This window comes from Equus quagga, unplaced genomic scaffold (assembly GCF_021613505.1).
Source record: "Equus quagga isolate Etosha38 unplaced genomic scaffold, UCLA_HA_Equagga_1.0 HiC_scaffold_27474_RagTag, whole genome shotgun sequence".
Taxonomy (NCBI): Eukaryota; Metazoa; Chordata; class Mammalia; order Perissodactyla; family Equidae; genus Equus; species Equus quagga.
This window is the reverse complement of record NW_025793413.1, coordinates 1-26,522: the sequence shown is the minus strand read 5'-3', so window position 1 is coordinate 26,522 and position 26,522 is coordinate 1. Positions and strand designations below refer to the sequence as shown.

General features: G+C 37.8%; 1 protein-coding gene across 1 annotated transcript; it reads right to left on the bottom strand.

Moving 5' to 3' along the window:
• Window positions 1-540: 540 nt before the first annotated feature.
• On the bottom strand, window positions 541-25,867 carry LOC124232141 (centromere-associated protein E-like). Its single transcript, XM_046649099.1, has 11 exons — window positions 25,762-25,867; window positions 22,404-22,622; window positions 20,287-20,484; window positions 19,180-19,383; window positions 17,094-17,312; window positions 13,984-14,169; window positions 7,406-7,518; window positions 5,706-5,803; window positions 3,907-4,090; window positions 1,931-2,217; window positions 541-886 (listed from the first exon to the last, which is right to left on the bottom strand). The coding sequence occupies exons 1-11, from the start codon at window positions 25,825-25,827 to the stop codon at window positions 792-794; spliced, it is 1,869 nt and encodes a 622-aa protein (XP_046505055.1). The 5' UTR covers window positions 25,828-25,867; the 3' UTR covers window positions 541-791.
• Window positions 25,868-26,522: the final 655 nt, after the last annotated feature.

Sequence of the window (26,522 nt, the reverse complement as noted above, 5' to 3'; positions counted from 1 at the left end):
TCACTTCACCCTAGTGAACCTGTGACAGTGTGTTAAGGTAAGGGAAATAACCAATTCATAGACTTTAACAGTGATGGCTATGATACAATTAATAATCTCTCCCTTTGAATAAGTCTTCTTACCAAAGAGCCAAGAATGCCTTGAAATCACTAACTCTGTTCTAAACCTTATGCAACTTGCTGTTTTATATGGTTTTTCAAAGTCATATGATATAAAAGTACTATCAGATACTCTCTAAAACCACAGTTCTTAACCTCTTATAGAGTAACAGACCTCTCAGAGAGTATGTTATAAGAAAGTAGGGACCCTAGTATCCTAGAAAACTGAATCCACACACAAAAGATAAAATTTCAGAGGTTTTACAGATTGTGTGAAGCCCATCCATAGATGCTTTATGTGTTGCGGGGAGCCCAGGTTTAGGAATTTCGTTAATTAAATGATGCTTTAATTTCTGTATTATCTAAGTCACATGTGGATAACGAGATTAATGAAAATGTATACATTTTATGTATACACGGAAAGACTGGAAATTTCCTTCAATAACTTTATTCTTCACAAAATATATAAATAAATAAAACAATTCAACTTCTAAAGTATTACCACATTCAGGAAGAAGGCAGTCTATCACCATTCTAAATGACTGGAATGCCTCAATTTCTAATGGCAAAGTGCAAACTGAATTGAAATTAAGTTGGACTGTGACATCATTGCCAGGGATAGAAAAATAAAGTAACAAATACAGTCATTTCTAAATAAGGAACACTAGGCCCCTAGAAAAGTGACAGCAGAGTTTACTGAGTCTTGCACTCGGGCACAGCTTGTCCTGAGGAGGCGTGCCAAGGGCCTGGCTGAGGATCCACACTCTCTGCTCCAGCAGTTTGTTCTTCTGAGAAAAAAATAGAAAGCAAAAGTCATCTTATTAAAAAACACGTTTGGTTGCAACACAACATACAGCTTATATACAGTTTACCTTACAGCTGAGGTAATGTTTTCAAATTGATAACCCATTATGTTCTCCTGCTGTTCTTTAACATCTTTCAACGGCTTCCTCTAGCATGCTCCCAGGATGAAGTAAAAATTCCTCTCCACAACCCACAAAGTCCTGCGCATCTGGCTCTTCTCTCTCTGGCTTCACCGACTTCACCCAGAGGAACCTGTGTGCACTGCGTTCTGGCCACACGTGGTTTTCCAACCCTTCCCCTGGTTACGGTCTCTCCCAGCTGGGCCGACCCTGTTCCCTCTGCCTGAATCGCCTTCCCCTCCCCTCTTTGTTAAGCTAACTCACCTTAACCTGTTAGATCTCAGTCCCCTTCTTCAAGGAAGACTTCCTTATGTTCCTAAAACAACCTATTAAAAACTCATAGGCTTTTGAACTCTAGAACTGTACCTTTTTTGACTACTTGATCACCGTCTATACCCACTAGACTGTGAACTCCAGGAAGGCAGGGGCCATATCTGGTTTGGTTATCAATGTACCATCAGGGTGCAATATGTGACACATAGGTGGAGACCAAAAATTTCTGTTCATTGAATGAATATGTAAATGATATAAGTCTATGATCTGGCTTGTGTAAAATGAATATAATGCTACTGGAAATACTGGCCCATTGAATTGAGAAGAAGGTCTTTTGCAGTAAAAGTAGTTATGTTTGTAGGATGGTGTCTCTCTGTGTCCTCGAGAGCTGCTTGTCTATCTGAGGGAAAAGTTGAAGGTTCAGGAGGCAGAATAAGACTTCCCTCGGGGTAAAAAGTGATTTCACTTCAGTGCTGTGCTTTGGAGAAACTTCTCACAGAGACAGCAAATGACATCTCTGCAGTGCAGCTTCTCCATGACATCTTCTCTTGTCTAAACTTGCCCTTTGGGGCCACAGGTGACAAATGAGTTCCAACCGTTATCCCCGATCCCCAAGTAACCAGTATATTTACCCACCTGGGCGGAGGCCTAGACTTGAGTTAGCAAAATAGCAAACTGGGTGAGGTGCTGGGAAAGACTTTGATCGGCCATCAAAAAACCAAGATTTCGGTGAGTCCTTTGGCACAGGATCTTGTAAATTCCGTTCCTTGCATTGAGAAGGCGTATGCTGTCTCTCTTGAGAAGCTGGTCCGGTCACTTTAGGAGACTTTGGAGAATTCTCACAAGTCACTTCTTTGTGAGCTTCTCTTTTAAGAGTTCTCTCCTTCCACATTTTGACCTCATTGGAAAGATGATGATTATTGCTTAAATGTGGGGAAAAATAAAAGAGACTGTAAGACTGCTCAATTCCAGAAATATATTCATATTTACATAAAATTTTTTTTCTTAATTGTGGTAAAATATATGTGACATATAATTTACCATTTTATCATATTTACATTTTAATTTCAACCTAATGCTTCCTAAGTTTGGATTATTTCCACAGTTCAGAAAATGAAATGAGGTCAATATAAATTGAAAAATTGTACTAAATCTCCGTGATCACAGAATCTTGAAAAGTATGATATTAGGTTTCAAATGAATCAGTGATGTCATCCAGCGTGGTTTATCTACTGATACTCTGTGGCAATAATTTGATAAGTTAGTCTTCTGGATGGATGAATCTTTAATGTACCTTTGTTATTTTAAAAGATATATTACACTGTGCTTTTCTGGATTACTTATAGTGTTGCTTCCCACAGGAAATGCTGCCTGCATTTATTCACTCCTTCAGAGAAGCCTGGGAAGCAATCCTAGGCCCTGCTCTCCTTTCTTTGATCAGTCAGCCAAGTGTGTTGATACAACCTCACACTTTTGGGTTCCCCCCCCATTCTGCTCTAGCAGCTAGAGACGCCGTATGAGCTCATTAGGCCCCAGCTTAAAATCCTCCAGTGGTGGTAATCCTCCCGTTACATTTAGGAGACCACCCCAGCTGCCTCAGAATGACCTGCAATGTGTAATCTGGACCAGTGGCCTCTGGCATCGCATCTTGCACTTACTCTGCCTCATTCTGTATGCTCTGGCCACACTGCATGTCTTTCTGTTCCACTTTCCTCTTTGACTCAAAGCCTGTGCACATGCTGTTCCCTCAGCCTAGAAGGCTTAGCCATCTCTCCTGTCATCAAGCCTAACTGCTACTCATTTTCAGATCTACTCTTACATATTAGTTTCTTGATCACCGCCCCTCCCCACATCTAGATAAGGTCTGATCCCTCTGTTGGACCCTGTCATAATGTCCTGTTTGCTTTTTTTGTTGTTTAATAGCCTCACACAGAACAGTAGCTATTTGCATATTTATTTAATGCCTATTTTTCTTCTATTGCATCATTAGTAAAGATTAGCACAAGATTCTAATCTTTGGTAGAAGCCAATTAATTAAATTTTTTACAACTGTTTATAAAGGTTACTGGGCTACAATAATGGACCTCAGGGATTCTCCTTTGAGTAAAGCCTCACTGACTTGGGCATATTTGCGGCATATTTAAGCTCCCCTCAAAGATCTTGGTTTACTTTTTGGTTCTTGGCTTAGTTAAAAACAGGCTTAGCTAAAATCAGTTGATGGGCCAGCCCTGTGGCCTAGTGGTTAAGTTCCGGGCACTCCACTTTGGCAGCCTGGGTTTGGTTCTCGAGTGTGGACCCACATCACTCTGTTAGTGGCCATGCTGTGCTGGCAGCCCACATACTAAAAATAGAGGAAGATTGGCATGTTAGCTCAGGGCGAATCTTCCTCAGGAAAAAAAAAAGGTCAGTTGATGGATAGCAAACCTCTGGAATGGTGCTACCATATCCTCATTCCTTTTAAAAAAGACACATTACATGAGCTCTAAAAATTACTTCCCCTATATGTGTGAGGGGTTGCCCACTGCAAAAAATATATATGCATGTGTAGGCATCATCCTCTCCCACACGTACCACCATAAGCATAATTCCTGTATCAGGTAAGCAGATCTTACCTTAACAGTTCATTCCTTTGCTTTGTTAACTGTTCATTTTGCTGCTTTAACTTAGAAATTTCCTTTTCTAGCCGTATATATTCACTTTTCAAAATAAGAGCTCTTGTGCTTTGTACAATGCCGCTGCCACCCCCACAGGTTAAGGGTTTCCTTGAAGGCTGAGAACCAGTATGTTCTGATATCACTGTGGGAGGCAAACACACAGACAGGTGATAATTTTAATTATCTCCAAAGTTCACAATAAAGGAAACATTAGTAAGTTCAATAAATCACTATAAAAAACAAAACATCTCAGCACCATCTCCCTGAACGTCATCCTTGACTTCCTCCTCTTCCCTCACCTCCTATGCCAATTCCATCATGGATTCTAAGTATCTGTGGAACCCCTGCTTCTCTCCACCCACTACCTCCACCACCACCACCTGCTAGGATCACTCACGGTGACGGCAGCAGTCGGAGCTGCCCTTCACTGTCTACTCTCGACGCCAGTGGGGTCCCCTGGAGGGCTGCTTCCACCACACAGCGTGTGTGGGGTCCACCCCAAGGCAGTCAATGTGCTCCCAATACTCAACACGTATTTGTTAACTAAATAAAACTTAGACTGCTATTAAAGAATATACTATTCAGTATTTTACACCATATGTGTACAAGTAATGTAAAGAACTGTTTTGTAAATTTTAGGTAAAATTGCATAAAAGTGTGAGGTGCTTAGAAAGTGGAATGATCCACTGGGTCACTGACTGTTTACAAGGGAGGGGCAAGATGAGTGTGGGGAAGACACTCAATGTCCATTTCCTTTTGAATTATTCTGAATTCAGGTACAACACGTACCTGAAAGTCACAAATTAGAAGGAATCATCCTGACCCTTCTCTAACAACAAAAGTTCTATTTTTACCCCTTGAAGTTTTCCAGGTAGGAGCTGCAATTATCCTGCAATGGACACTAGGGCAGTTCAAACTAAACAAGCACCAGACAATGCGTGGACAATAATACACACAAACATCATCTTGCATTTGCCTGACATTTAGAATTTTCAGTGTGCTTTCACACACAACTTTTAGCCTGATCCTTACAAGTCTATATCCAATCTAGAAGGTCAGGCGTTCTCCTCATGATTTCACAGGCTGTTAAGTGAGGGCAGTCAGCTTAGAGAACTGTTCGTGACGTTATTTCGATGCTGGACCCACTACACAAACCTGCCCCAAGTACTGTTCAGCATTCTCTCTTTTCAAATGAAACATAAGAGACAGAAATATGGGAAAAGATACAGTTTGAGGAATGTATATGCAGAAATTTGATGATTAGATTTGAAAACTGTATCTAAGATAAGTTTCAAAGAGTTTGCCAGTAAGCATCAAGTCTGTATTTTCAGTACCAACAACAAGTAGGATAATATTTACTGTATACTGACTATGTTTTTACAGTGCACATGGTTAAAATCTATTAAGATATGCTTGTGTTTTATTGGGAAGGGTACGTCTACCTTGACAGGTAAGTCATTCTTGTATACTACTGAAGGTATCTTCACTAATATGTAAAGATCTGATAGCGCACAGGTTACATTCATAGTTTTTAAGAATCTATAATGGATAAATAGTTGAGATTACAGGAAACTTAAGGAGGTATCACAGGATAAATATGATCTCAATGAATTCATTTTAAAAATAGTTCTTTATAAATTAGTGATTAACAGGTTTATTCTTGACTGTCATATATATAGTAGCAGTCTTCAAAATGTGTAAGTATACTGAGAAGTAAGATGGAAAAAGATCTGGAAATATCAGCATTTTCTACTTACTTGAAGTATCTTGGGCCTGCTGATTTCGTCTAAGATTTTCTCTCAATAGCCTTATAACTTCTTTTTGATGTTCTACAGTGGCTTTTGTACAAGTAATTCTATTAAGAATAACAACAGAAATATGTAAAAGGCCAGCAACTAATTTTTAATGGAAGAATAAACAGAACTGCTGTCAAGAATTTTCTGATAAGATACATCACATTGATATGATATGCATAAGCAGCAGTAGGTAAGCCCTCACGATACCCCCTGGTATCATGCACTTTATAGCCATAAATAACACCATCAAATTGGAAGTGTTCTGTTTGGCTGCAGGGGCAATTTTTTTTTAACATTGAGAAACCAATTCTTTTAAAATTTCTGAAAGCCCAATAGGTATTATTAACTGGATATTGAGCAAAATTACATTCAGGGGCACCATAAAACAAATAATTGGGTTGTTATCATGAGGTCCTAGAAACCTCTTGAAGGTACAACAATTACCAAAGCGTAAAACCAAAAGCACCTTCTGTATACACTGTAAGGAAAGCACACTCGACTGCAGCTCTGATCTGAGGTGACACAGTCAGAGGTCACAGTCTGCTCATTGCACCCAGGAGAAAAAGACATTCTGTTAATTATTTGCTTGAGTGTTAATTGGCAATGCTAAATTATGAGACTTTCTGCCTTTCTTAGAGACTGAAAGTATCTGCTGATTCTATTCTATATAAAATTGCTTTGCATTTATTTAAAAAAATTTTTTTCTTTTGAGGAAGATTAGCCCTGAGCTAACATCTGCCACCAATCCTCTTTTTGCTGAGGAGGACTGGCCCTGAGCTAACATCGGTGCCCATCTTCCTCTACTTTATATGTGGGATGCCTACCACAGCATGGCTTGACAGGTGATGTGTAGGTCCACACCTAGGATGGTGAACCCTGGGCCACCGAAGCGGAATGTGCAAACTTAACCACCGTGCCACTGGGCTGGCCACTAAAATTGCCTTTTTAATGATGCTCCACTAAAACCAACAGTCCTATCAATAGAAGGCTGGTTAGAATGCATGAAGATTCAGAGTGCGACTTTTTGGGCAAAATTAGATATCATCATTAAACATTTATTAAACATTTACAGGAAGAATAAAAAGTGTGAGGAGTCAGAGGTGACATATTAATAAGTGGCAACATTATATTTCTAATTCAGTTTCCTTGACTCTCTGTTTAATGTTCTTTTCATTATGCTATACCACAAAGAACTTTAGGCATGCTATTGTATATGGTACTATACATAAATAAATCAATAAAAAGGGAATATGCTCTTGGGCACTAAGTACTACAATTTAAAAGGAAATAAAACCTTACACAAAAATACAATAGGAAGAACAAATGAAATTAAGAGAACCAACAGAAACCTTAGACAAACTGCTAAAAACACACACACGTTCTTAATATTCACTTTCAAACAAAAAAGGCCATTTTTAAGCTGTTCTTATATGATTGAACAAGAAGCATCCAAAGACATAGTATGTCAGTAATTGATCAGAATTGTGCTTGTTTTCAAAACCTTTGCATACATAATGAGAATTTAATAACTTTAAAATCTGTAGATGTTTGTATTTATTTTATAAAAAGCAATAACAATATCTTAATATATTTTAAATTTATACAGTTTAGAAAGGAAATTTAAGCTACTAAAGTCATATTCAATTAAGACAAAGACATACTCCTTTTCAAACTCCTTGGCATTTCTCATCTTCTCTAGGTCTATTTTCACCAGCTTTGTTTTGAGCTCTTCAATTTCTTCTTTATAGGGCTTAGCTCCTAAAGCAACTTTGTCCTAAAGGTTTTAGAGAAAAGAGAAATACAGTAATTTTAGAGCAGTTTCAAAGACTTGTTTACTACCTAATATAGTAGGAACATTTTAAAACAGCAAACTCCAAACATATGAAAAGGAGGAAAGGCACAAATTTTAACCCTAAAATGAGTAACAAATAGATATTTGATGTGAAGTACATGTGAAGCTATTGGAAGCTAATGTGTCATTAGAAAACCTATGACTTCTATTTCTTAAAACAAATATTTTTCCCAATTAAAAAACAATATACTTAAACAAAATGAAACAGAAAGGTTGAAACGAATGAAATGGGTAGATAAAGGTAAATCAGGAAAATAAGACAAGAGCTGAACAGTAATATAAATATCAAAGTAGAACTGAATTCAAGGCACAAAATATTATATAACATTATTGGGGATATTCTGTACTCAAGGTTGGTTCAATCTAGCCATACATCTACTTCGACTCAGAAAAAAAATCAGTCATATATACATACAAACATATACAAAAATCTTTTTTAATAAATAGGTTTAACTTTTTAGAGCAATTTTAGGTTTATAGACAAATTGAGCAGAGTACATAGAGTCCCGGTAATACCCGTGTCCTCCCCTAGTTTCTCCTATTATTAACATCTTAGTGTGGTATGATTGTTACAAATGATGAGCCAATATCGATACATTATTAACTGACGTTCACAGTTTACATTAGAGTCTATTGTTTGCATTGTATAGTCCATGGGTTTTGACAAATGTATGACACGTGTTCATCATCACTGTATCATGCAGAATAGTTTCACTGCCCTAAAAATCTCCTGTGCTCCACTTATCCATCCCTCCACCCTCCCCCAGAACCCTTAGTAATCATTGATCTTTTCCTGTTCGCCTAGTTTTGCCTCTTCCAGAATGTCATACAGTATGCAGTGCTTTTAGATGGGCTTTTTAAAATTAGCAATGTGCATTTAAGGTTCCTCCATGTCTTTTGTGGCTTGATGGCTCATTTCTTATTATTGCTGAATAAATCATTCATTTCTTTTATTGCTGTTACCACAGCCATACTATGGATTACTATTATATATTGAATACAAAAATAAACCCATCTAAATAGGGACCCAGAGAGCTCTTCATTCCTCTAGGCGTTACCCCCAGTGCCTATAAAAACATTTGCACACACACGTAGTTAGCAAAGACTAAAAAGATGCAAGCTTCCAAAGCTGAGATGCTCAGCTTAAGGAGGTTGCTGACTAGGTCAGATAAGCCCATTCTGGGAGGAGCCCAGTATTTGCTCAGTCATGGCACCAGTAAAATACCCTGGCTTTCTGGACCAGATGCTGATATCAGGGACTCCTTGAGCATATGACTGGCTGGAGTGGTGTCAGTTTTGTAAGAAACTGCCAAACTCTCTTCTAAAGTGGCTACTGTACCACTTGCATTCCCACCAGCAGTGAGCAAGAGCTCCTGGCCCCACTCCTTGCCAGCATTTAGTGTAGTCAGTGTTCCGGATTTTGGCCATTATATTTTGAGATACAGTGGATGTACAGTGGTATCTCATTGTTTTTTAATTTGCAATTTTCTAATGACATATGATGTGGAGCATCTTTTCATATGCTTATTTGCCATGTGTGTATCTTCTCTGGTGAAGTGTCTGTTCAGATCCATTGCCTATTTTTAAATCAGGCTGTTTGCTTTCTAATTATTGAGTTTTAAGAGTTCTTTGTATATTTTGGATAACAGTTCTTGAAAGATATGTGTTTTGCAAAGATTTTCTTCCAGTCTGTGGCTTGTCTTTCATAGGGCAAACATTTTTAATTTAAATGAAGTCCAGTTTATCAATTTTTTTCCTTCATAGATTATGCTTTCGGTGTTGTATGTAAAAAAAAGTCAATGCCAAACCCAAGGTCACCTCGATTTTCTCCTACGTTATCTTCTAGGCATTTTCTAGTTTTGTGTTTTAGATTTAGGTTACAATCAATTGAGTTAATTTTTGTGAAAGGTGTCCAGTTGTTCAGCACCGCTAGTTGATAAGACTACCCTTTTCCATTGAATTGCCTTTGCTCTTTTGTCAAAGATGAACTGACTATATTTGTGTGTATATATTTCTGGGCTCTCTATTTTGTTCCATTGATCTATTTGTATACATTTTGATTTAAAAGTTCAAAGAACTCTAAAAATATTTATTCATTTATGACACCTAAAAGAAAATTTCAATATATTCTAAAAATGGAGAAATTGCAGTAATTTTTTTGCCACAATATAATGAAATAAATTAGTCATATATAACAGTTTTAAAACAATTCTTGAGTAAAAGAAATTGAAATTGGAAATACTCTCTTAGAAATGAAAGACAGTGAGAATTCCTTATTTCAAACACACGACGTGTGCCCAAGCTGCACTCAGAAGCGCTGACAGCCTTAAACATCCTCTAGCCGCCTGAGGAGTCTGAGCGCCTGTGTTCTCAGTGAACAGCACCTGCTCATCCTATTTTAGATGGAGTCTGCTGAGAAACTTTCTTTGCTCTACCAGAAAAAGAATTCCTTTGAGATTCTGATTTGAATTACATTAACTTTAGAAATTAATTTGGGAAAAACTGATGGTTGTACAGTATTTAGGTTACAACCTAGGAAATGGCATATTTCTTATTTTAAACCACATGCTCTCCTATATTTCCTTTTAGAGTTTTGTTGTTCTTTTCATATATGTTGCCTCATTTTTTGTTAAGGTTAGTCACTTGAGCATTTTATATTTTGTGCCAGTTATAAATAAGATCTTTTTTTCCCACTGTGCAGGATGTCCCTAAAGTACTAGCACAGTTTGAATTTTTAACAAATTTACTGCTACTTGATATAAATAATTTGTAAAGATACAACAGAGGAAATGTATCAAGATTTAAACAAAACTGTTAATGAGTCATTTGTTCAAATTACTTTCTTCTATATTCACTTAATAAACCCTACATTATATTGGACAGCTATATCCAGGTGAATTAAAATAGTGGTGAATAGGTTAAAAGTTAATATCTTTGCATTTTACTATGCCAAATCTCGAGTTAAATATACTGTTGCATTTTATAGAATATTTATATAAAATACAGAAACAGATTCTTAAAAATTCAAACTGTATAAAGATTTTATGGATACCCTATACTTTGCTTTCTTTCCTCATGGATGCTGTACAATGGCATACTCTATTATATTATCTAAATGGTTACTTTTAGTATGCAGGAAAGATATTCCTCTCTCCATAGACACCTGTACCAATCTATACTGAGTGTGGAGAAATTTGTCGCTTACTCCCTCTTTCTTGAAACACTAGCTTCACTTATATGAAGAAACTGGAACCACTCTGTTGCCCAGACCCCCTTTTCTTTTTCACTCACTGGCTGCTCCATCTCAGTATCATTTGGTTACTCCACATCTCCTCTCCATTATGCTTATGCCCTCGTCCAGTCTCATGATTTTTATATGCTGATGATTCCCCAAACTTAAACCTCTCGCCTATATCTTGCTCAGACTCAGATATTCAATTGCCTAAGTCATATCTCAACTTGGGTGTCCCCAGTGGGCATTTCCAATTCAGCATGTCCAAAACTGAACTTTCCTGGTTTCAAACTTCCTCTTCTGGCAGTCTTTCCCATTTCCGTATGTAGCAACTCTATCTTCTTGGCTGCTCAGGCCAAAAACTTTGGAATCATCTCTGACTCCAAGAAATACGAGAGGTACGTGTTTGGCTTTCTCTTTGATAAATTGAATCTAAATATTTTGCAAAAAAAAAGAAATATGAGAGGAAGAGACATGTGCCACTTCTGGGCCAGAGCCTTTATGAGTACAGATTTTAAGACAATTTTTAGCTTCTCCATCTTGTCCCTTTTCTGTGAGCCTGAGCACGGACAGCTTACAACTGGGCTTTAACCATGCAGATGAAAACAGCACCAAGGAAGTGCTGGAGAAACAAGATGGGAGAAACGGGGGCCTCTGAATGACCATGTGGAAAGGAGCCACTTGCCAAGCTGGGACCCACACTTTTACGTGTGAAATAAGCTTCTGTTTTGTTTGAGCCATTGCATTTTGTGGTTCCCTTTGTTGTAGGAGCTGGCACGTCACTAACAAACACGCCTTCCTGGATTCTATTTTCAAAGGGCAGCCTTTAAAAATTTAAGTCAGACTATATCATTTTGCCAAAATCCTCTGATGACTTCCCATCTCATCCAGAATAAAACCCAAAGTGCTTACAAATAGCTTTCAAGATGCTTTATGATTTGGCTCTCTGCTACTTCTCACCTATTTCCCCTTCTATCCTTGCCCACGCTGCTCAGGAGACGCTGGCTTTCTTGCTGTTTCCTTGAATACATCTCAACTACTTCTGTGTTGCGGCCTTCGCATTTGCTACTTCTTTTGCCTAGAAGGCCCTTCCCTACCAGACAGCTCACACCATCACTTCGTCATCTTAATTGTGCGGCTCTCCTCAACTCCCCTTACAAAATCACACTCCTACTCACACCCACTCTCACCCTGCACCTATATACCTCTGTCTGGCTTAATATTTTTCCATTGCACTTCTCACCATTTAACAAACATATATACTTGTTTATTTTCTGACTTCATGAAGCAGAATGTAAGCCTCTTCAAGGAGGCTTTATTTTTTTTCCATTGCAGTACACATGGCATCTAGAACAATGACCAACACATAGTAGGTATTCAACAAATACTTGTTGAATGAATAAAAATGTGATCATTTAGTTATTTGAAGTATTAAAAAATTACTCTCAAAGATTTTAAAGCTTTACAGTTGATTTTCTTGGTTTTTAGCTATACTAACAATTTCTAAAAACAAAATTAAGATTATTTTCTCTTGCCTCTCTGTTTCATGTCTCATTGAAAGAACCAGAATTTTTAGAACAATGTTAAATAATGAAAAGAGTAGGCATTCTGGGCTTGTTTCTAATTTTGGAATGAAGAGAAGAGACACTGGAGCAGGAACAGTGAACAAAATGCCTATTAGGATCCGACCCAAGTAGCAGAAGAGTGAGAAGTAGCTGTGGCTCAGACGAGGAAGGAAGGCTGTGATGAAGGAGGGTGCGACTTGTGTAACGGCATTCAAGCTCAAAAACATTTCAACTCTGCTCTTTCTAGAGAAAACAGGTTAGATTAAGCCCATAGGCTACCAGGTGGGACTCAATAACAGGGGATTAAGTAGAAAAACATATAATTTTAAAATGTACTTATCTAACAGAGTATTAAATATTTAGATAAGCATATTTTTTTGAAAAATAAAAAGAAAGTCTCAACAAGAAAAAAACCAACAACTCAATTAAAAAGTGGGCAAAAGATCTGAACAGAGATTTCTGCAAAGAAGATATATGGATGGCCAACAGGCTCATGAAAAGATGTTCAACATCATTAGCTATCAGGGAAATGCAAATCAAAACTACAAGGAGATATCACCTCACTCTGGTCAGAATGGCTATAATTAACAAGACAGGAAACAACAAGTGTTGGAGAGGATGTGGAGAGAAAGGAACCCTCAAACATTGCTGGTGGGAGTGCAAAGTGGTGAAGCCACTATGGAAAACAGTATGGAGACGCCTCAGAAAATTAAGAATAGATCTACCATATGATCCAGCTATCCCACTGCTGGGTATTTATCCAAAGAACTTGAAAACACAAAGGCATAAAAGATGTATGCACCCCTATGTTCATCACATCATTATTCACAATAGCCAAGGCTTGTAAACAACCTAGGTGCCCATCAAGGGACGAATGGAAGATGTGGTATATATACACAATGGAATACTACTCAGCCATAAGAAATGATGAAATCTGGCCATTTGTGACAACATAGATGGACCTTGAGGGTATTATGCTAAGTGAAATAAGTCAGAGGGAGAAAGTCAAATACCATATGATCTCACTCATAAGTAGAAGATAAAAATGACAAACAAACACAGAGCAAGAGAGACTGGATTGGTGGTTACCAGAAGGGAAGGGAGGAGGGGGAAGGGCAAAAGGGGTGATTAGACACACGTGTGGTGATGGATAATTGGTCTTTGTGGGGTGAACATGATGTAATCTACACAGAATTCGAAATATATTATGATGTACACCTGAAAGTTATATAATGTTAGAATCCAATGTTACCGCAATAATAAAAAATTTAAAAAAAAACATATTTATGAAAAAATGTTGCAATATACTACTAGAGATATACAAACATACATCCTCTACATTTTTGGCATTCAGAAATTAAAGTGAAAATAAAAAATTTCCTTACTTTGAAAAGTAAAAAAATTAAAAAAATTAAAAAAATAAGATATATTTTAAACTGTCAAGAATATTTATGTTTTTTAAAAATAATTTTTACAGGAAGATGAAAACAATCATTATTTGGCATGAAAATAAACGTATGCATTTATTTATATTTATTATGCATAATTTATAAAATTATGCCTTTATTTATAAAATGAGTTTTAAGTTACCTGAAGTACTTGGATCATTTCTTTTGTTTTTTCAAGGCATTTATTTGATTCATTAACTTGTGATTGAAGTTTTGCTATTATATCATTAGTCATCTCAAGCTCTTTCTGCATCTTTATAATCTTGTCTTCCTTTTGCATGGCAGTTTCTTTAGCCTCACGTAGTGAAGTTTCCAGCTCTTGAATCTTCTATTAAAAAAAACACACATATATAAGGTGTGCCTTGAAGACAGAATCACAGTTTATATGAAACAAAGATCATATATAGGTATTAATCTTTCAGATTGCATCAACATAGGATAGATGGAGACTCCAAATGTCACTCAATTTATACATGTATTATTTTTTTCATTTAGAAGCTGATCATTTAGGACTAAAAGAGGCCCAGATTTTATATAAGGTTAGTACTTATTTTATTTAGGAGTTAGCATGGTGCTAAGCATATTAAATAGGCACTTACATTTTAAATTAACACTACTTACAGAAAGTATATTTGTTAATTGACACTTTAGAGGAATACATGTAACATATCTTTCCCTTTATTTTTATTACCTAGTTTTTATGCTGAAAAATACAAGTATGTGGAAAAATCCAAAGGCATATAATTAAGATTAAGTTCCCCCATCTCAGAACCCCCACTGACTCTAAAGCAATGACTACTAAACTCTTTCAAGTGTATCCTTCTAGAAATTTTCTATATGTATCTACGCATGTGAATATACAGTTTACAAAAACAGTAAGTCACACACACAATAGTGTGTAAGAAGAAAGTTCACACAGAATAGCGTGAAAGAAGAAAGAGCCAAAGCAGGACTGCATTCGAACATGAAGAAGACAGATATGACTACAGAAGAACTATACAACTTTAATGTAGACCATGAAGACACTGAAATTGTTAAAGGTTTTGTTTCCCTTGGTTCAGTCATCAGTTTAAATGGAGACCGCAGCCAAGAAATCAAGAGAAGACTGTGACTCAGAAGGGCAGCGATGGAAGAATCAGGAAAGATCATCAACAGTAAGGGAGTATCATTAGAGACCAAGGCCAAGATTATCGACACCCTCGCATTCCCAATTACTATGTGTGGGTGCGAAAGCTGGACAGTGAAGAAGGCTGACAGGAAAAAATGGACTCATTTGAGATATGGTGTTGGAGGAGAGCTCTACAGATACCCTGCACTGCCAGAAAAATGAACAAGTGGGTCCAAGAGCAAATTAAGCCTGACCTATCTCTGGAGGCAAAAATTGTAAAACTGAGACTATCCTACCTTGGGGACATGATGAAAAGTAAAAGGCAGCAGGAAAAGAGGAAGACGAAATACGAGATGGAGTAATTCCAGAAAGGAAGCCATAGGCGTGAGTCTACAGGAGCTGAGTAGGGCTCTTGAGGACAGGATATTGGACATCACTCATTCATAGAGTTGCCAGGAATCAGAGCTGACTCTACAGCACATAACAACAATAAATATATACTTCTGGTTTTTTGTGGGTTTTTATTGCTGAGGAAGATGAGCCCTGAGCTAACTTCCTCTTTTTTTGCTTGAGGAAGATTAGCCCTGAGCTAATATCTATGTCAATCTTCCTCCATTTTATATGTGGATTGCTGCCACATCATGGCTGCCAATGAGTGGTGTAGGTCCGTGCCTGGGATCTGAACCATGAACTGGGCCGCCGAAGTAGAGCATGCAAACTTAACCACTATGCCATGGGGCTGGCCTCCTGCTTTTTAAAAAATTAAAAATTTTATTTTCACTTGATAATATATTTTCCAGATCTTTTCATTATCAACACATAGATCTCTCGCATTTTTGTTTTCATGGGTAAATATATCCCATTTCATGGAGGTACTATAAACTAGTTAACCTGTCACCTACTAATGAACATTTAGGTTATTTCCAGTTTTTTATAAGTACAAAAATATCTTAATTTGTTCATAATATAAGACTGTTCACATATACACACATGCAGGTTTTCCTGGAAAACGTTTCTTTTTGGTCCACCTGGAATTTACTTTGGTTTAATGAATGAGGTAGGAGTCCAGACTTATTCTTCTAAGATGGCTAGTTGGTTGTTCTGATTCAAACATTAAGCAGACTATCTTTCCCCCCTGAGTTGACTGCTCCTACTGTCATGCACTGAATTCTCCTACTTGTTTGGGTGGACTGCCCAACTCTCTGCCTGCCCCACTGCTCTACCTCCACATCACTGACCTGCTCTGTGCTACTCTGATTTGGCCTAATTATCAAACTAATAACATACGATTTATTATCTGATGGGGTATTTCCTGGGGTCATTGAAAATGGGATTTCCTTGTGCTTGTTTATCTTATTGCTTTGGAAGATGGGTTTCATATTTCCACTATTTTTACCTCTACAGCTGACTGAGGTCTGTAGTGATCAGCAAATCAATAAACTCTATATTAGTGATCTTCTAGTTTCCACTAGTAATAATTATTAAACTGGCAGTTGATGTTTTATTATAAATATTTATTTTGGTAAAAATGCTAAGTTGTAATTCACTCGGGTTCCCCACTAAGACGTGTGTGCTAACAAAATAAAACAGCGTGTTTGCTGTACAGATTCCCAAGTAAGGGCAGTTAATACAGTTATTGGATTATTCAAATAATGTACTGATTCTTGGGCACAGGTTAATCTGTATAAGAAATTTATTATACTTTTAGCCTCTTCCATTTTTGTTTTGATCACATTAACCAATATTAAAGACACTGATGATAATTAGAGAAAAGCTAAATTGCTCTTTCTCTCTAAACTAGTTTGGTACTATAGACATAGATTATAATTTAATAGAAAGTCACATGATTTAGAAAACTTATAATGTATGGTAATAACACCTTAAGTGGTATACACACCTATTAATCAAATTAAGGCATGAGTTACTTCTATTTTATAATTCAAAGGTAAGATCTTATGTAACATGTAGCTTTATAATTAGTTGAGTGAGCGCCCCAATAGAACTATATTTAAAAAACAAGTCCATCATGCATGTTCCCTAATACCTTCAATACTGTGATTTTGCTCTGAAATGTTACATATGATACATCTTTAACTCTACAATGAAGCTGCAAATTGAAAAACATCTTATAAGAAATCTCATACCTCTGTGGTTAGTTGTGTAGCTCTTGATGTGACATGAAGATTCTTATCGCCTTGTGTAGTAGGATTAACAAGGGCACCAGATGTTCGAGAGATCTTCAAAGTTTGATAGTTTTTCAACAGTTTTTCATTTTTCTCTTTCACTGATTTCAGGTCATGTTCCCATTCTTTGGTGATGGTCACATTTCTTTCCTCAAACTCTGTTGATTCATTTATTATAGCCTATTGAGTAGTAAAGACAACACTATAGCTTCTAAAATGAATTACGTATTAAAAAAACCACTATGGAAAATACTAGAGTTCTAGGACAAGGCATATGTTGAAATTCATTATTCAGAACATTCTAGAATAGTACTTTAAAAGAATGTGAACATTCTTTGTGGCTTGCACCAGTTCCTGACATTTCAGAAGATGCTGGATATTGATTATGAGAATAAAAGAAGAATAAGGACTAGAGAGGATTCATATTGATTTGCAAGACGATAATCTCATTCTATTAGATCAGCACTGACATATGAAGAGGAATCTGAAGAACTGGTCAGGTTAAAATCATTATGTATGTTATGACATATATAATGTCATATGTAAACATTAACTGACATCTAATAGCAGAGCATACCCAGTAAACTTAATAACAATCTATTTTCCTCTTTCATTTCAAACCTCAGTGTTTATAAGGAAAAAAATTTACTGACTTTTCGTAATCTGAAAATCTTCTATTTCCGTGCAGGGAGTAACAGCCAATCCATACCCTCGTTACATCAAAGGCTGACTCACTCTGAAATTGCTTCTATCATCTTTTTACTTCCTATTCCTATGGGATGTACTTTTTGCTCTCATCATGAATGCCTTCTTGGCCTTAGCTGTATCTTTCTTTGTGGCTTTATGGTAGTTCTGTGAGATGCGGATCCTAAATTAGTTGTGTTCTTGCTGGCACCCTGGACTCTCCTTGGTTCTGGACTACTGACCCCACACCACACCAAGTTATCAATTGCTATGCTCAGATGGTGGAAGAAGCCACATATCCATGCTGATCCACAGAGCAGAAATCTCTACTTTCTAACCACAAGTGAGCCCTCAATATTATGAGAAAAACACTGAATTATATGGAAATTATCTTAGCCCAAACACTGGTTTTATGCTTTTCTTCATTGATTGTGGACCATTTTTTTTTATTTTAAAAGCTCATTTACTGTTTTGCTAGCTTGGGGTATTCGACAAATGGGATCCACTATCCACAGGAAAACCTTTTTTAAAAATGTTATCTACATTTCAATGTGATTTAAGTATAGTTTCCAGATGAAATTAAAGTGTCAGGAAAGAACTACCCAAACAAATGAAATATAAAACCAATCTTAGGAGCTATAATATTAATCTAGCTCCCTTTGCTCCAACTGCCTATATAACAAGCAACTTTCTGATTAATGACAATTTTACCAGGTGTATGAGGTAGAGATTACTTCAGAAAGCCGAATGAATCTTCTCATCAGTGGAAAGTAAAACAAATTAATAAAACTGATCTCAAGCAATCTTGGTTCATATGAATCTGTCCACAAGGGCTGGTCACCTTGGGAACAATGATACAAACCACATGTTTGAACCTCACAGTTGAAGGATCAGCACGTATGATAGCAACAGCACCGAGGTGAGAAGCACAAGGCCTCACTAATTAGTGGACTAGAGCTGTCTTTGGCTTGACCACAGGTGCTGCCCACAGCCCTGAAACAGGCTAACATCTCACCTTGTTTGAGGATACTTGGGGGAAAAGGCTCAGGTCCTACGGAAGCGAGAAAGGACAGAGGAAAATGGCAAGATTTGAGGTTTCACCAGTGGAAATGGATTGTTATACTGCAACATTTTATTATCTTCTTTACAAGTTGATATATTTAATTACCTTAAGGAAGCAAAATGTGTTAGAGGAAGAACACATTTACAGTCACTCTTTTTCAAATAAAAAAATAAAGAAGCATATACAAATAAATGAAAGAAAATATACTTAAAATTAAGTTGCTCTAAGTCTTTTTAAGAATGAGGCAGAAAAATTAAAGCAAACAAAAAAAAGAATGAGCACAAAAAAAGTACTACTTACAATTATCTTTTTATTATAAAAGATATTCACTTCACAAATCCTATCATTTTCTTTCTGGATGCCATTTTTAAGCTTTTCTATATCAAAATGAGTATTCAACCACTCTTCCAAAAACTGGGTCATTTCTTTCCTATTACTCAGTACTTGTTGAAATTCCATCTTTACGCTGTGGAAGTCACATTCCGAAAAATCTTTGAGAATTTCCTGTGTGAAAAAAAAGCATTGAATCTCCTGAATCTTAGGAAAGTTTTTATCTAAATATCAGACAAATATCATAAAAAGGGGAAAATAACCTTACTGAACTTTCACTTCTAATATTTTGAAGTAAACATAATCCTAATTTATCCTCATTATATTAGAAATATAATTCTAATTTAAATAATAAAATTTTGGCAGTATAGGCTATGTAACAGAGGCACATCTACAAATTCTGCCTTTTGGCATTTTTAAAACCTGTTCGAAACTATGAATCTGTGACAGTGTCTGAAGTGCTTCTGGATGCAGCTTTTCTGTGCATACAGCAGGCCTTGCATGCATACTGGGAACTGCAGGGGCCTCACACTGCTGGGTGAGAGCAGGACACTCCATGTGGGGTTGCTACAATACAAATGTCTGTGACTCCCAGTCACAGATCTAGGAAGTTTTAGAAGGCATTTGGAAACTTATTCTGGCCTTCCAAGAAATCCTACTTGCTGATATTAAGTCTACTTTTCTATATCTGTGTAGTTCTGAAAGGAGGCTAGTCTATGACTTGGCACTCTTTACATCTGGCCAGCTGTCATTCTGCAACCTATTTTTTTTCTCCCCAAAGCCCCAGTAGTACATAGTTGTATATCCTAGTTCTAGGTCCTTCTGGTTCTTCTCTGTGGGACACTGCCACAGCATGGCCTGACGAGCAGTGCCAGGTCCACGCCTAGGATCTGAATCAGCGAACCCCAGGCTGCCAAAGCAGAGCACAGGAACCCACTTGCTACGCCACCAGGCTGGCCCCTCTGCAAGCTGTTTTTAATTTCATAAATGAAAATGACTCTAAGCACATGAAGAGGTACCTTTCTATTTGATAAAAAGACTTAAAATCTAATTAAATCCATTTTAAATAAATCATACCTCAATATGTAGATCCATTTTCTGGCTCAACTGGAGGTCCCCTAATTCTCTGGATGGTACATCATCATCTTGTTGAAGATGCTGCATTTTACTTAGCAGTTCATTTTGCTTTTCCACTTCATCAATAAAAACCATTTCAAGTTTACTGATGGATTCATGTTGTTCTTCCTTTATCTTTGTAACATAGCTTAACACATACTTGCAGGAAAACATGAAACAAATTGGGAAATGAAACTTTTATCACGTTTAGAGGAAGTTCTAAACTCTCAAGACTAAGAGGTGGGGCGGCTTGTCTTGTTTGTCTCTATCCTCTGAGGAGTGAGGAAGAAGGGAAGAACCTCTCTCTATTCCCAAGTTTCTACTCTCAGCGTCTTCGGAGAGTGACTTCCAGACCTCTAGTTTCTTATTTCTGACTTCCTTCTGGAGCTACCTCAGGGATGTCCTACAGTTACCTCAGATTCAATATGTTTACAATGTAACATGATGCCTTTCCCTATAAACCCACCTTTTTCTATTGCCTCCTTTTGGTTAATTATATCACGCAGTTTTCCCAGCGAGATTCATTTCAACATCCTCTCCTGCCTATGTCAGCTGGGTGGCCAACGTGAGTGTGCCCTGCCTCAGGACTTACCTGTCAAGTGTGGCTTAAAGGGGACAAGAATTTGAATGCCCTGGTTCTATGGACCTCATGAATAAGTTCTGGATATCTGATTGTTAGGCTTTTGAAGACTATTAGAGCCTGAGGGGCAATCTACCTAGGTAGGGAAGATACCGCTTCCTACTTCCTCAACTTCCACCATTCCTTAACAATTTACAATCTGGCCTCTTTCCTAACCACTCAACTAAAACTGCTCTGACAAAGGTCACCAGTAAGCTCTATTGTCAACAATTGAGGGGATCTCTTCATTCATGTTCTGGCTGTCTGAAGCATCTGCCACTCTTGACCACTTCATCTTTGACACACTCTCCTCCACTGACTTGACCAATGGCACTTTTGCTCAGTTCTCTCTTATCTCTCTGACTTTTCCAACCTCAAACTCATGTGTTGCTCTCTTTTCTGCTACTGCCTCTTGAGAACTGATCTTTTCCAGAGTTCTCTTTTATCTTCACTCTATTATGCTTCTGGGTGGCCTCATTCACACCTGTTCTACTATCTATCACCAAATGCTGATGGATCCCACATCTTTATCTGTGGTCCTGATTTTTCTCCTGACAAACCTCAGATTCACAACTAAAAGCCTACTTGGTTTCTCTTCCTGGATGTTCCATTATAGGTATTTCTATCTCAAAACATCTCACATTAAACACCAGATCTCTCCTCCTGCCTCAGCTGCCTTCTCCCTTTCGTTTTTTCTTTCTATCAGTTAATGGCACCACTATCCACAAACCCGGCTAAGCCCAAATCCTGGGGCTCAGTCTGAACTTCCCTCCCCTCCCTCCACTGTCAAGCACATGGACCTACTATTGTAAACTGCCAAATATTTCTTTAACTTCTTTCATCCTTTCCATCCCTATGAATCCTTCCCCCATAGTACTGTCACCCATCACATCTCATCAGGACAATTGTAACTGCCTCTTGTCTCTTCTCTCTGCCACCAGGCTTATCATCCCCTGCAGACTCATTTCTTCTTTGTCTGTAGTGAAGTCTCTACAATGGCAACCCGATCACATTACTGCCACCACTTAAAATAACTGTCCAGTGACCCCTCCTCATCTCTAAAATGAACTCTAAGCTTTACTGCTTGAGCCCAGCTTCCAGTCCAGTCTTGTCTTCAACTTGTTCTCCAGGACATTGTCCACTACTGCACTTCTCACCTGTTCAAATGTCTGCCTCACCCACTGGACTAGGAGAGATTTAGCGGTTGCTCATCTCTGTCTCCCCAGCACCCTGACACATTGTTAAGGCCAAAGGCAGAGCTCAGGTTCTGTTGAATGAGCAGGTCCTAGATGCACTGAGGATCCTGCACATGCTATTCTCAGACCCATGCCATCTTTAATTCAGTAGCAAATGTACTAATTAGCAAATACACCAACTCCCAAAGCAGGACTTAAATATACTGGTTTGTAACTGAAATTAATGGCAATATTTACAAAGATATTACTAAAACAGGTGGTACCTTGAGTTTCTTCATGACTCTGTGGAACTCCATGGAACATCTCTGGTTGGCAGTGAGAAGTTTCTGAATCTGTCTGGTTTGTGGATGTGGAAGTGAGAGGTTTGCGTTTACTCTAATTGAAAGCTCTCTTTGGGTTTCAATTTCCCTCTCCAAGTCAAGACAGAGTCCATTTAAGCACTCATAATGACTATCCATCTCTGTGTATCTCTTCAGAAGCTCCTAAAGGCAGTGAGAATTCATTCAATTTAATAATTCATTCTACTTTAACAATAAGTAGTCCTAGCTCTGGAATTGTAACAAAATTTATGCTTTAACACTTTCTATAGGGCAGAAATAAATTGAGACTTTTGTGTATAAAAAACAAAAAGAAAATGTTATTGTCGATTTTGGATTATAGAAATAATTATAATCATTGTGGAAATTTAAGAAGTTTAAACTGTAGGGGAGGAAGATATTTCCTCTACACGCTCTAGGTCCTTCTGGCTGGACAGCGAATTAAATTCACATGAGACAGAATAACAGGAGAAAATTAAACAAAGCTTTATAACATGTATACATGGGAGAGACCCAGGAAAACTGAGCAACTCACCAAAATGGCGGAAGCTCTCACCTTAAATATCATCTTCAGCTAAAGACAAAGGAGGATGTTGTGGGTAGGGGGAGTCAGTAGGGGAGGTTACCAGACAAGTACAGTAAACAAGAGTAAGGTTATTATGCAGATTTAAGTCCTTGCCTTCCGCATTGATAAGAGTTTCTAGAGGTAAGGTCATCCCCCTTCTTCCTGGTACAGAGAGGGAGACATCTTTACAGATGGAGATTTCCCTTACAAATGTAAATGTCTCTTACAAAGGGTAACTTCTACTTTTCAGAGTTTCTCTCATGTCTGCAGTTTTTGAAAGTAACCAGCCCAAAATAATCTTCATGCCAAAGAGATATATCTTGGGGTGGCCAATTCTAATCCTCTATAAAACAGCTATAACAAAGAAAACCAGAAACAACCATTGTTATCATTTTGATACATTTTCTTTTAGTCTTCTAAACATCCATGATTTGAATGAACATTTACAAAGTTGGAAGAGAAATTTGCATGAAATCAATCTAGTATGTATTGTAGCTCAAGGCTGAATGCTAGCTTCTGTTGACAATAGGTGGTGTGAGTGAGCAGATAAAACTGATGAGGATCAAGGATGCCTCAGGGAGAAAAGCCCAAGGCTTCCTGGCCTACATACCAATCTATATCATCCTCACAGAAGCATGGGACATCCTGACCTCATTCAATCTGATTCTTACCCAAAGTTATAAGACCACCTGATAACCAGACTCCACCTGCACTGATACTTTTTTACCTAATTTTTCCTTTGTCTTGTAAAGAAGCAACTCACATACTTATGCCTTATAAATTTAGCCCTACCCTCAACCCATGTTTGCAGCTCTTCACTGCCCATAGGTCCTGTCCCCATGCTACTCCATGCTACTTCCTGAATAAAAGAGCACTACTGCCAGACCTTGAGAGTCCAAGAAATGTTTCTTTCGACTCCTCAGCTCACTGAGCCAGCATCAAAACGAGTGACAACAAATCACATGACCTACGTTCTATTATCTGCCTAGAATCTGAGATTTCTCACCTTTTATCAGAGTTAGAGTTCAGGTTCTAGCCCTCTCACTTCCTGACTGGGGAAATCCTTGAGCCATTCTCCCAACTGCAAAATGAAGACTACAATAATTTCCACAAAGTTTTCTAGGGAATTAAGTAAAATGTTAGATAATATCTATATATAACCTATAAAATACATATAGACACTAGAAATTAAAGGAAATAAAATTATATTTGTAGAAATGCTTCTATACCCAAGTTTTAAACTTAGACTTGGTTTCAAATCCTAATTTTACCAATTTACCAGCTGTGTGACCTTGGGCAATGACTAAACTTCCTCCTGGGCCTCAATTTCTTTGTTTATAAATGGAACAATAAACTCTGTCTCATGAGGTAAAGCACCCAGTCTAGTGCCTTGTGTATGGCAGACACCCATTAGGCCTAGGCCCAGCAGCTCAACTTTCTAGAGACCAGACAGGTGACAAGCTGGTCAGGGCACAGGTGGAAGAACACTTTACATTCAATCGGGTATTAACATATTTAGTTCAGGGTGCTAAACAATAGAGTAAGGGGCTTCTGACAATAATGAGCTCTCCTTTTAATAATTTAAGGAAAACCTAGATAGATGTTCATTAATCTGGGATGTTGGAGAGGGGATTCTTGCCTTTGGTCTTAGGAGGAATCACCTTATGGTTGGAGCAGCACTGTCTAGTCATTCATTTGTACTTTTAATAAATACATATTGAAGGCTGACTTCTGTCAGGACTGTGCTAAGTGATGCAGCCATAAACAACACACAGAAGTCTTTAGGGATCTTGAGTTCTAATAGGGGTGACAGTAAATCCTGTTGGCTTTACCCTCACTACATGTTCAGAATCCACACACTTCTCACTGCTTCCACTACTACCTCTCTGGGCCAAGCCATCACCATCTTCGCATGATTACTGAAATTAGTCTTTCAAATAGTCTTCCTGCTATCACTTAATTTTCAACACAACAATCAGAGCTATCCCTTTAAAATGTAAGTCAGACCATGTCTCTCTCGTGGTCAAAACTCTCCAGTGGATCCACATCTCGTTCAGAGTAAAACCCAAAGTCTTTTAAAAGCCCCACAGCCTGCTTCCTCCTGTTAACTCTGACCTCGTTTCTCATTAGCTTTCCCCCTTGTTGATGTTGCTGGAGCCCACTAGGCAGCTTCTGCTTCAGGAGCTCTGTCCTTGCTGTTCTCCCTGCCTGTTCTGCTCTCCACCAGATACCTGTATGTCTCAACCATTGACTCCTTTCAGGTATCTGCTGAAATACCACCTTTCCAGTGAAGCCTCAAAATCATAAACCCTACTGTTTTTTTTCAAAGATTGGCACCTGAGCTAACATCTGTTGCCAATCTTTTTTCTTCTTCTCCCCAAAGCCTCCCCAGTACATAATTGTATATTCTAGTTGTGAGTGCCTCTGGTTGTGCTATGTGGGATGCTGCCTCAGCGTGGCCTGACAAGCGGTGCCATGTCTGTGCCCAGGATCTGAACTGGGGAAACCCTGGGCTGCCGAAGCGGGAGCACAAACTTAACCACTTGGCCCCAGGGCCGGCCCCAAACCCCACTGTTTTGTTTGTGTATGTATGCATGTATGCACACACATATCTGTACTAGATTATGAAGTTTAGAAGAATACTGAGCATTATCTATTCATTCCATAGAGGTGCCTGTGACTCCACAGGCCTTTGGAAGGGCCCCAATATTTATTTGTAATTTGAACAGGGGCACTTACTTTTATCCTAAAGCACTTTTCTCTCAGGCTTTCTGTAAGGTGCTGTTTTCCATCACATAGCAACATTTTTTCATATTTTAATACCTCTTTGATGTTCTGTTGGTCCTGCTTGGATGGAAAGAAATAAACAAGGCTTCAGCTATAACTCCATTCATATATAATGTCTAATCATTTACTTTTTCAATTACACATTGTACATTATTTCAATAATGGAATCAAATATTATACTTGTAACACAAAAAAAAGTTAAAAATGGTCAGAAAATGAATAATAGTATCATGAAGTCTTTTAGTGAGTAACCTCAACTCATTGGGGAAAAAAGTGGGAGAACCACATATTTTTTGGAGACAGAATCTGTTCCTGTAACCTTCATAGCTGCAAATTAGGTTTTAGATTTATCTCTGGTTCCTACTCTTCCAGATCTCTGCATTAGAATAATTATTGCCAACTAAACATGCTAGCACGACTGTCTGTACTGTCCATGGTGCTCCAAGCTCCATTCATATATTCTTCCCAGCACCTTGGACCAGAAAATTCATACCCTGCCTACATTTTGTATTTCTGACTACAAGTACAAAACAAAACATTTTCTCCCATTTGTTTATCTTATTTACTGCAGTACCCAGACACTTGGGAATCATATTTATGTGGACCCTAACTAAATTTATAAAGAGATTTAATTCATTCAACAAATATTCATTGAACCATTAGTCTTCTGGGTACTGCAGTAAATAAGATAAACAAATGGGAGAAAATGTTTT